The 12,380-nt window shown below is 39.8% G+C and overlaps 1 protein-coding gene across 2 annotated transcripts in view; it reads left to right on the top strand.

Annotated features, from left to right (window-relative positions):
• The window catches only part of Tgs1 (trimethylguanosine synthase 1), a 34,892-nt gene that overhangs the window by 5,652 nt on the left and 16,860 nt on the right, over positions 1-12,380 (top strand). For both annotated transcript variants that reach the window (XM_013125122.3, XM_021222918.2), the window contains exons 2-6: positions 3,487-3,551; positions 5,389-5,558; positions 5,866-6,682; positions 9,862-9,976; positions 11,837-11,923. In XM_013125122.3, the coding sequence (XP_012980576.1) occupies positions 3,487-3,551; positions 5,389-5,558; positions 5,866-6,682; positions 9,862-9,976; positions 11,837-11,923 (1,254 nt within the window). The remainder of the gene's footprint in view (positions 1-3,486; positions 3,552-5,388; positions 5,559-5,865; positions 6,683-9,861; positions 9,977-11,836; positions 11,924-12,380) is intronic.

The following is a 12,380-nucleotide window of genomic DNA, read 5'->3' as shown; positions in this document are numbered from 1 at the left end:
TCAAATGTGTAATCTAGATTTTATATTTGTGTGCATATATAGCATACACTTGACATGAGAAATAAAATGGGGAGTGTTTGATACATATTACAATATGTGTGCCAAATTACTGTGCACTGTAATGTCCAGAATGGGGACTGTTAGGGAAAAGGAAGTGACTGGCAGGAGAGGGAGGGAAGCAAGAATGATAATGGGGGAAGTATGGTGAAAGTAATTTGTATCCTTGAAATCCATCTGTCTGGTGATTATGCTAATAGAGCTCTTTAAAAGGAAGAATTCAGATGCAGAGGGTTTTAGTGACTCTATAGCGCTAATTCAACAAAATAATAAAATCCCAGAAATGAAAACTTGAAGCAGGAGAATGAAGTGATTCTATCAGTTTGCCCCTGCCATAAGATTTATCTGCCGTAGTGTGAATAGTGGTTTGTAGAAGGGCCACTCAAACTTTGTGTGGGAAAGATAATATCTCTTGGATTAAGAAAGATATCAGTAGAGGCCAGCCTTGGTTTTATAGCAAGACCATGTCACAAAGCAATTTTTAAAATTAGAAACAGCAATAGAAAGGGGTAAAAGGAAAAAAGATTTGAGAAATTGTGGGCATTGGATTGAGAGAAGTCAAATAAAGAGAGCATACACAGGGGAAGAGTGGGTCAAGGTAATCCATTTTTTGTATTGCTCTTTGGTGATAGAGAGGGATCACTGGACAGTAAGGAGTTTCATTTGGGGGCAGTGATAGAAGTGTCATCAGTTTAATTTTGGTCTATTTTGGAAGAGTCTGAGGTACACAAACATAAATAAGTTAGATATTATTGGTTTGGAGGCTTGAAGTTTGTGCTGGTCTTAAAAACTTGAGCCATTCATGAGAATATAAAATATCTATATCATGAATGTAGAATTATGTGCTTAGAATAAAACATAGGAAATGCTGAAATGGTAGTTACTGGTTTTGTTGTGAAGGTGCTTATACTATAAAATACATGTTTTAATTATTTGAATTTTCTGTAATCCATTTTGAAGTATATTAAGTTACAAGAATAGTTTGCAGAAAACAACAAAAAGCTATGGAGTTAGCTTAGCTGGTAAAGTGCTTGCATGTGGGACCTGAGATCAATACCCAGAACCCACCTGAAAAAGGCTGGGTATGGTGGCCCATGTTTGTAATCCCTGTATTGGAAAGACAGAGACAGATAAGGTAGCTTCCTGGGGCTCCCTGACCTTCCATCCTCGAGTATCTGGGGAGATCTAGGCCACTAAGAGACTAGGTCTCAAAAAGAGACTAGATAGTGCCTGAGGAATGACCTCTAAGTTTAATCTCTGGCCTCTGTGTGTGCAAACTACACACATAAATGCACCCACACATGAACCTGCAAAAGCCAATTATTCTCCAAACAACTCAATAAACTGCATTTGCTCCATGTCTTCTCGCAGTCTTACTTTGTTTTATTTATGTATGTGAGCATATACTATCATGTCTTTTACCGAAGAACAGCTGTAGATATGTTTCTTTTTTTTTTCTTTTTTCTTTTTTGGTTTTAACGAGACAGGGTTTCTCTGTATTGTTTTGGAGGCTGTCGGTCCAGCCTGGCCTCAAACTCACAGAGATCCGCCTGCCTCTGCCTCCCGAGTGCTGGGATTAAAGGCGTGCGCCACCACCGCCCAGCTTGTAGATATGTTTCTAAATACTAAGTTCTATATTTCCCATAAACAGTGATATTTGTATTCCTGCATACCTACTGTAGTGGATTGAGCTGCCTATTTTTTTTCCTCCTTTCCCAACAGTGTGTCTATTTCCTTTCTGACCGTGCGTGTGTGCGTGCTCGGGAGCACAGGAACAATCCCTAACTTGTTAAGGACCAGTGTACCTAGTCTCATGTCCTCAGTGGCTATTAAAAGTGGTGTTCTTGTATCCTGTAAGATTACCTGACATTTCATTGGGTGTACTATCAGATAATGCTTAGCAGGATTGCTATGTGATGTCATTCTAAAGTCTGGTTTAAGGAAGCACTTAATGTAGACCCAACACCACTGGCTCGATGCTGCTGACTGCCAGGATTTCTTTGTAAAGTAATGATTCCTCTTGTCTGAACCACTACTTTGTAGAGACATACTCCACTGCAACATCTTAGCAAGCCTGCAAGCCCTAGTCTTCACTAACACCTTACACTTCTAACAGCCATTTCTGAAGATTATGGTTTATCAGCCCTTTGTAAGGAGTGCTTTTCCTTCTATTTCTGTGTACTCATATATTTGTTAATGTTAGTGTAGATTCTTTATCTAAGACAGATTCTCACTATGTATCCCAAGCTAGCCTCACCTGAAACCTGTGTGATCTTCCTGCCTCAGCCTCCAGGTTACTGGGATTATAGGTGTGTGCCACTATACCTAGCCTGACATAGTACTTGACTTTATTTTTTAGTTTATTGAGAGTTATGATCCCTACTGCTTGTCAAACTTTCTTTACTTTTCCCAGTGGGAGACCTTTCAGGGTGGCTCTTACTGTCCACATACCCTTGACACAAGATAACCCAGACTTACCTTTCCAGTTTCTAGACTCACTTCTCCAAGGCAAGATGGTTCTTTTAGTAGATAATAGTACTTGCCTCAAGTTTCTTTCTGTTGCTTTGATGAAAATGCACTGAAATGTTTGCAACTTCAGGAAGAAAGGGTTTATTCTGGCTCTCAGCTCCTGGTTGCAGTCCATCATAGGGGGAAGTCTCTGAAGCAGGAGCTTGAGGGGGCAGTCGCATTCATTGTATTTGTTGTTCCTGTGTCTTCTCACTACAGTTGTGCAGTATCCATATGAGCTTGTAGTACATGTAGGAATGGGTATTTACGTATATGTACACATTCTACATTTTAAACTACTTCTATATCTGTTGTGAACCTAATGCCATGAATTAACAATACTGAACCAATACCTTGGGTTCTTCACAGCCTTCTAGGTTTCCGGATGGTATCTTGTATTCATTATGTTCTTAAATGACCTCCTTTAACAAGGCAAGTCTTTAGCTCTGTCTTCCTCAGTCTGTTTCCTTACTTGTTCGTTGTAACCATAATGGTAACCATACTGAACCTCTCTCCACCTCTTAGTGTCCCATATCTTTAGGTGCCAGTATACAAAACACTAATGCCTGTGTGTGTCTCCAACTCCTTCCCTTGCCCATAGTGCCTGTGTTCCTGATGGATAGTGTGGCTAGGCTAAAGCACATTTGTACTTTATCCCTTCCTGTTCACTGTTTTGTGAGTATTCGTCTACTTTATATAACAAAAAAAAAAAAAAACAGATTTCTCCAAAATATCCAGGAGAAATTCTACTTAATTTTAAAGATTAGTAATTGTAAGTGTGTATCATGTATCAAGAAATGCTATTAACAGGTTGCTATCCTATTTCTTAACCTTTTTATTAGCTATTCTATGCACTGTTAAGCCTTCTTTCCAAGTTTATAGTTCAACTTATTCCAATGAATTATTTATTTTGCTTCACAGGGATCGAAAATTATACAACTTGGGGTTAAAAGGCTACTATATCAAAAGCAGTGGCAATAATGCAGGTAATGTAAATAAGACTACATGGTCCATGTATATATAACTTGTGATAATATGTTTTGCTTGCTGGCACAAAATGGTGAATGGCAAGTAAACCTGTAATCATAGACCTTCCTTCATGTATACATGCACATACATTCTAGAACCCCTCTCAGATCTTGTGTTGGCTTGGCTTAGACTTTCCCTTGTCTACCATTCCTTCTTGCTTTGTAACCATTAGCCTGGAATTTGAAACCTTTTGTTGTTGTTGTTGTTTATAGATACATGTGATTTTATTATAAAGCCTTTCTTTTGGCATTAGTTGGTTTCAGTGATAGCAAGATACCATGAGTGTGGCAGAGCAGCTCTCTTCAACAATTGCAGTCCCTGTTTAATGCACCAAGATTTAAGTCACTGCAAATCAATAGCCTAGTTACCTTCAGTCACTACCAGCACAAAGCCCTGCACACACACATTTCCAGAGGAGTAGCTTCTAGGAGACTGGATTAAATGTTGGTAAGACTACAAAAGCAGCCGTTCCTTTATGGAATGTTCTTCACCCTCTCCTCCAATGACCTTGTTTTAGAAGAACTCATTTCTTGGAGCTAGTCTGAACAGCATCAGCACATAGGAACATTATACTTAGTTCTTGTTTTAAAAAAGAAACTTTTTCAGACTTTTTTTTGGTTTTTCGAGACAGGGTTTCTCTGTGACTTTGGAGGTTGTCCTGGAACTCACTCTGTAGACCAGGCTGGCCTCAAACTCACAGAGATCTGCCTGCCTCTGCCTCCCGAGTGCTGGGATTAAAGGTGTGCGCCACCAACGCCCCGCTAGACTTTTTTTTAATTTTATGATACTGGTGTTTTGCCTGCATGTTTGTAAGTGCACTACAAGTATGCAGTTCTATGTAGGCTAGAAGAGGGCATCAGTCGCCTGGACCTAATTATAGGTAGTTGTGAACTAACATGTGGGAGTCTTGACCCTCTAAAAGAGCAGCCAGTACAGTGAGCCATCTCTCCAGCCTGAATTTGAAATTTTGGAAAGTAGGAAATGTGAAGTCCTCTGTCAGATGAATCACAAGTGACCATTTCCAGACCCTTTTTTTTTTTTTTTTGCCTGAAATAATAAGGCATTTGAGTTATTTTCCCAAGTAAACAATAGAATTTGGCATGTATTATGACTTTATACTCTCCAGACTTCCCTAGTCCATTTAATCTTTCCACATAAACTTAACATTTCTCAAAATGAATAGGACCACAGCATGGAGTTGAAAGCGAAAGGTAACCCCAGTATAAGCTGTCATGCTTGCCCTCGAAAAACTCTTAGTGTTCTCGGAGATAGGATAAGGCAAGTTTTTCTACTGTGCTGTACAAAGAAGGGTTCTGTAAGCCCTGGGTTCCTGCTGCACCTGAGAAGATGTTGCCATGAGAAGAGCACACATTAGTAGATTCATCTTACCCATCCTGTGCTCAACTGAGACTTCATGATTTCTTTGGGTGCGATAGTGATGTAATGCCCCTCACTATTTAGATAACTGTCTTTTTTCCTCTTTGGTAGAATTCCATACATGAAATTTAAGGGGTGGAAAGTGTATGTGTATGGTGTGTGTTTTTTGAGACAGACTTATATACCCTGACTGTTGTACCTTGGAACTTGCTATGTATATAGACCAGCTAGCCTTGAATTTCATTTTTATATTAGTACATATTACCACCAATTCTTTGATTTTTTTAAATATATAATAACATTAATACAAGTGTGGGCAAGTCATATAAGAGTTCTGGATCTCAGATTCTTAAATGGGGATAAGAAAGGCTGCCTTTCCGTTTTCCCTACAATGACGCTAACAGATGCTGTCTGTAGGAGACCAAGCTACAGAAGAGGAAGAGGATGGTCATTCTCATGACACTGCAGAATCACCCAGCAAAGATATGAGCCCAGATGAAAGTGAACTTGATTCTGAGGCCAAACTCATGAGAAGTATGGGATTACCAATTCAGTTTGGAAGAGTATCTGCACATGAGAATTTTGAGGTATTAATCTAGTCTTAACTGTTTCTATTCCTTGTTTTTCAAAAAGCAATGTAAACTATTACATTTTTATTTACAATCAAATTCATCCATAGCTAGAACACTTTACTCATATATGTGTGTATATATGTGTATGTGTATATTAATATAATATGTATTATGTATAACTAAACTACAAGTTGGGATATGTTCCATGTGTAACTTGAGTACTCCATAAAAGTGTTAACGACTCACAGTGGGAGCTTGGGTATGGTTTTGGTTATGGTAATCTTTGAATAGACTCAAATTTGTTATCATTTGTCTGATGTAGGTATCTATGAATACTAGAAATAAAAGTAAAATAAAGCAAAAAAGAAGAAAACACCAAAAGAAGTACTTAGATGAAATGGTGCGAGAATCTTGGAGAAATGACTATGAAGAAGATGATGTTGTAGATTCAGATGATCCATCATCTGTTGAACACTGTGAGCACAACAGAACATGTGAATTGCAAAACAAAACAAATGCTGAAACAGAAAACCTTTCTGTGGAAAACACACTGTCACCAAAACTAGAGGTCACAGAAAATTGGGAAAGGTATTGGAATGAATACGGAGAAGGGCTGTTGTGGCAAAGCTGGCAGGAAAAACATCCAGATCAGACACTGTCTCCTGAACCTTGGAACCTTGCTGACACCAAGGAAGAATGGGAGCAACATTACAGTCAGATTTACTGGTATTATTTGGAACAGTTTCAGTATTGGGAAGCTCAGGGTTGGACTTTTGCTGCCTCACAAAACTGTGATATAGATGGGCATTACACATCTCAAACAGAGGTTGACAAAAAAGATGAGAACAACATGAAAGATTTAATGTCCTTTTCTTCTTCGCCTAACACAGTTGATGATGAAAGCTCTGGCTCAAATGATAAAGATCATAATGAAATACTTACTGGAATTAATAACATAATTCTGAGTTCAGAGGAAGTAGGACACAGCCAGTTAGAGTCCTCTGAACACTGTGACACTCAACTGAGTGAGAATAGCAGTGGCAAGGAGTGCCCTGCCTCTGGAGGGAGTGACCCCGGTAATGGAGCACCCAAGGAAAGTAACATTTCTGAGAACAGAAGCCCAGACCAACCAGTTCAAGGTAGGAAATCCAGACTTACTCTATCAGGTAATGGTTATCAAACAGTCTACTTAACACATCAGTATGTAATGGAAGTATGTGTCCCAGCTGAATTTTATATCACAATTAATTGTCCATCTATATTAATAAGATTTGCATTGCATCTTCAAAAATACTTGTTCCTTCTGTACCTGTGTTACCTGTAAAGGCAAACTTGAAAATCTCTTGGGAAATCTAAATTGTGGTAAACTTGGAACTTTCCGCTTTCCAGAACAAATGAATTAGAATTGAAAGCAAGCATTTGACAGGTAAATAGCAAGAGTTGTGTGGAATTCATTTAGGGTAAGCCATCCTGCTCTATAAAAGATGCCAATAGTACTGATGCTACTGATAATTTCAGTATTCTCATTATACTCACTGCTTCTATGGTGGTTGCAACCAGAGCCTGACAAGAAGCAAGTTGAAGGGCTGTTTGTTGTGTCTCATGGTTTGAGGATGCAGTTCACCACGCCAGGGAAGGCATGGCCATGGGAATGGCTGTCAGCAGTGGTGGCAGGAACTTGAGACTGCCTATCAGATCTGTGCTGATCCAGGAGCAGAGATGGGAAGGGAAATGGAGCAGGCTGTGTAGTCTGTGCCTGCCTCCTTTTACCCACTCACTACTGCTTGTCCCGCCCCTTAAAGGTTCCACACCAGCTCAGAGTACCACCAGGTGTTCAGACTCATGACCTTGTAGGAACACTGAAGAAATGGTTTGAACCTTGATTTAACAGTTTGATGAACTTTGCTTATCTTGGGTTGTTGTTCTTCTAATTTAGAAATTTGAGGTTACATTAAGACATGGCAACATAACCAAACTGTCTTGGAATTCATGATCCTCCTGCCTCAGCTCCTCCAATCTTAGGATTATTGCAGGTATCCTGCCCCCAATTGGAAATTTGCAGAGAGTTCTGTGATTTTTCTGTTTCTCTTTTCAGGGCTCTATTACATTTTTGTTCCTTTCTGTTTTGCTGTCCATCCTTTCTTAGCTGATTTTTATATTAAGTTTCAGATTCTCTTCTGTATATTCCCAGTGCATCTGTCTTGGTGTCTCTCCTGTTGCTGTGACAAAATACAGCTTTGTGTTACTCACAAAACCACCTTAAGGAAGGGTTTATTTTCTCACAGTTGAGGGTTTGGGCCAACGTGGTAGGAAATTAAGGCAACAGGATCTTGAAGCAACTGGTCTTCAGCTGCAGTCAAGAAGAAAAGAGCGAAGCATATTCATACGCAGCTCCTATTTTTATACAGTCCAGGCCCAAACCCAGAGAACGGTGCCACCCAGCTTTTTAGGGTATTGTTCTCTCATTCAGATAACCTTGTCAAGAAAATGCCCCAGGTGTCTTTGGAGACCTGTCAGCAAGGTGTTTCCAGGTCTGTCAGGTTGACAGTAAGCCCGACCATCACAGCTTCTCTACTTAGGTAAAACATGAAGTTTGTAATACACTGGTCAGTATGTTAGGCTGTGTGTTTCTGCATTATGTTCCCCTTTTTATTCTGGTTCTACTCTTTTTCCTTCTCCAAACATGCTAAAACTTTCCGGCCACCGCCTTCTGTTTCCTGCCCCTTAGTTATAAATGTTGGTTGGTGTATCTGCTCCTTTATGTCCTCTCTCCAGATCAGGGAGTATTTGAGGGTATCACATACTTTCATTCCCCCATTAAGACCAAAACATAAAATCTATATTACATTTTATGTACATGTGATTTCTACTTTTTGTCACTGGTACTCTTAATTCTGTTTTACTGCCCTAGAGTGCTGGGACCTGGGAGAATGGATCCAGTAAATGAGAGGGACTGAAGTCTTGTGCAGTAGCCAACTTTAGTCAGAGCATCAGACAATTTATACTCTTGAGGAAAGAAAAAGAGTCACATGAGTAAAGTGCACAATAGTGAAAACCCGGAGTCAGATATAGGGGTAAATGCTGAAAGACCGGACAGGCATAGCAGGAAACCACAGCCACTTCTCACTCTCAGCTTTAAAGGGCTGAGCTCCTGTCTCCTCCTGCCTTATACTCTTCCCTCTGCTCAGCCATATCACTTCCTGTCTGTCTATACAGACCTCCAGATCTCTATGGTTAACTAGTGACTAGCTCCACCCTCTGATCTTCAGCATTTACCCCTATATCTGCCTCTGGGTTTTATTAAAAACCAGTTAGAACTCAGGCTACATCTCATGCCCAACATGAGACTTAAACCCACGATACTGAGATTAAGAGTCTCATGCTTTACCAGCTAGACTGAGCTCCAGGCCCAACATTAATAATTAATATAAGTCTCTGTGTGGTAATTTGTGAAGCAGCTACCAGGTATTTGGGACCAAGCCATTCTGAGATAGGAAACTTCCAAAATCCAAGCAGAGATACAGGAAAAGGAAGGGTGGAGTCATAGAGATGCCAGCAGCCACCAGGGAAGCAAGATGTGACATAACAAGCCACGAGCCTCATGGTAAAATATAGGGTTAATTTAGTTGTGAGAGCTAGTTAATAATAAGCCTGAGCTAATAGGCTAAACAGTTTGTGATTAATATTAAGCCTCTCAGTGGTTATTAGGGAACTGGTGGGTGGAAGAGAAACATCTGGTTGCATGGCTCAGCAGGCAAAGGCACTTGTCTGACAACCTGAGTTTGATCTCCAGACCCAATAGTAGAAGAGAGACCCTACTCCCACAGGTTGTCCTGTGACCTCAGCTCTCAAGTCATGCATGCTTCCTCCCCAGCCACCCCACACAGATTAATTGATCTAAAAATTAAAAAAAAGAATGTGCTTGCCAACAGGTTCCAGAATGGTAAGGCTGTGCCCTGTAGAATACTTTGTATGGATCTGGACAAACTAGTTTTAATTTTCTTTTTAAAGCACACTGTACTTCATTTAGATAGGGAAATGGGCTTCTGAGAGGGTTGTAATCAGGTGATTTCACTGCTGTGTATATATCAGAGGACACAGAAATTAAAACAGTCAAGTTATGATGAGATTGCATGAGAGCACCATTGAGTAGAAAATACGCAGTGGCGTCATTGACCAAAACATTGCTGTACAACATATGACTGTGTAGTTAGACCATGAAGCCTTAAATCTTACAGGCATAGCCGTAATTATGCCTTTGACAATAATAGAACGTTGCCAGATCTCCAGGAAAACACTGTAATCTCTCTCTTCCTAGAGATGAAGTCTTCAGAAACAAATACAAGCAAAGATCAAGCATATCCTAACAAGACTGATGGAGATGAGAGTGACGATGACCCGCCTGAGCATAAGCCCAGCAAAGTGAAGAGAAGGTAAGTTGCACATGACCTAGCCTGGCAACGCTATATTATAAGCAAGGATCTATTAGTCAGGCTTTTAGATGCAGTCATACCCTGATTCTGCCTCTCATAACTAAATAAGTTTCTTAGTCCCTCATCTATAAAATAAGGCTGATAGCAGTTTTTGTGAGATCATTAGGTTGCCTGGAGCTATCGCACAGTATGTGACAGTAGCTATCAGTGAAGTACATAATATAAAGTCGAATGTGACCCAGTGCTGACACTTAGATAAAAAGGAAAGGATAGATCACTACAGAATTGAAGCATTACATGGAGATACTCGTTTCCTTGTAGTATTCCACATAAGACTTGCTCCGTATAGCACCTAGAAAATGATATGCAAACTCTGAAGTCTGAGTGGCTTAGTTCAAAAAATTATGCCACTGCTACTGCTATATTACCTTACATAGTTACCTCATTAATTGTCCCACTGTTTGGTATAAATTCCTAGAGGCAGAAGGGTTTGTGTTTATATTCCTAAAGTTTAGAAGATAAAATATTTAATGAGTTTGACTTACTTGGAAAGATAAATATGGTAAGTTATTTCCTGCTGTATTCTGCTTCATGCTATACAGAGTTTCTTTTTTGTTGTTGTTTTGTTTTTCAAGTCAGGGTTTCTCTGTGTAACAGTCCTGGCTGTCCTGGAACTCTCTTTGTAGACTAAGCTGGCCTGGAAAGTCACAAAGATCTCTGCCTCCCAAGTGCTGGGATCAAAGGCGTGCGCCACCACAACCTGATAACAATCAGAGCTTCTAAAGGTGCTGTTAAGACACTTGTCAATGCTGTGACAGAAACAGCATGAGGAAAGAAAGGCTTCGTGGTCCGATCATAGTAGGGAAGGCATGCTGGTAGAAGCAACTCAGATTTGAATGTAGGTGCATGAGGCAGCTGGTTACGTTGCAACAGACCCATTCGGAGCGTCTCTTCCCTCCCCTGTTAAATCTCTAGGCAACCTCTGATAGACACAGGCAGAGGTGTGTATTCTAAGTGTTCCGAATCTGATAAAGTTGACAATGAAGATTTACTATCACGGGCCTAAGTAGTAGACTCTCCTTGAGCTACTTATGAATCACAGACTTACTTAAAGATTGCTCTCTAGTTCCGTGTATATTCAGAAGGTAGTATGTGAAGTACCCACGGAGGCCAGAAGAGGGCATCAAATCCCTTGGAGCTGGAGTCACAGGTGTTTGTGATCCTCTCAATGTCTGTGCTGGGAACCAACACTGGTCTTCTGAAAGAGCTGTAAGTGCTCCTAACCTCTGAGCCCCTACTCATTATTCTTAAGAACATTCCTTCCTTAAAAATTATTTTGGTCTGATTGGTCCTTTGCTTCCTTTTTATTTTGTTTGTTTGTCTTTGGGGCTTGGGGTGTTTATTTTGGTATTTTGGTGTTTGTTTTGTTTTTTGAGACCCCCTAGAAAAATCACTACAAAAAGTTAATCTTAGGCTTCAGCTTTTACTGGGGCTTTTCCAAAGGAAATGGAGAGATACATATTTATACCATCTTCAAAAATAGAGGTAGAATACCTAGACTTTAAGATTGGGGGCTGGAGAGATACCCTGTAGTTAAGAGCACCTGCTGCTTTTCCAAAGGACCTGAGCCCTCCGATCTGTCTCCATAGGCACCTGTATTCACATGCACATACACACAGACATACAATTTAACATAAAGTCTTTAAATGCCTGTTTGTGTGTTTCAAACACTGCTAAGTGTATTAAGTTATCCAAAGAAATCTTGATGAAAGTACTTTTTCTCCAGACTTCCTAGGTTTGTGTAGTACTGTTCACTCTGACAAGTATGGCTTATTACTGTTTTTGTTTTCATTTTTTTAGCCATGAATTGGACATCGATGAAAACCCAAATTCAGAAGTTGATGACAATGGTTTCCTTCTAGGATTCAAGCATGGCTCAGGACAAAAGTAAGTACTGTCACCTTCTAAAAATCCTAATAACTTCAGCCACCTTAGAGCTATTTTGTATTCATGTACATTATGTATAAGAACTGTATTTGATACCATTGCAAATAATACAATTAAAACACCAAGTTGTTAGAAGACTTAACAGTAGAAAAGTACTATATATTTGATGTATTCACTGTATAAACTCAGTTGCACTGAGCAACAGCCAAATGTTACTTCTGTCAGTTTTACAGATAAGCAGCTGCAAGTCACAAATATTTGACCTAGTCTAGATGGCATTTCACAAAGGGTTTAAGCTCAGATCTTAAAACTTCTAATTATGGTTCCTACCTGGCATCTCATAGCACTACCTCTTTGTGCTTCTAAAGACTAGGAAGCATATAGCATGTAGCAAACATGAACATTCAAATGTGTCACAACTAGGTACATAGGTTACTTGATGTAGGATGCATAGTTC

This window comes from Mesocricetus auratus, unplaced genomic scaffold (genome assembly GCF_017639785.1).
Source record: "Mesocricetus auratus isolate SY011 unplaced genomic scaffold, BCM_Maur_2.0 Super-Scaffold_6730, whole genome shotgun sequence".
In the NCBI taxonomy this organism is placed as follows: Eukaryota; Metazoa; Chordata; class Mammalia; order Rodentia; family Cricetidae; genus Mesocricetus; species Mesocricetus auratus.
This window is presented reverse-complemented; position numbering and strand designations above follow the sequence as displayed.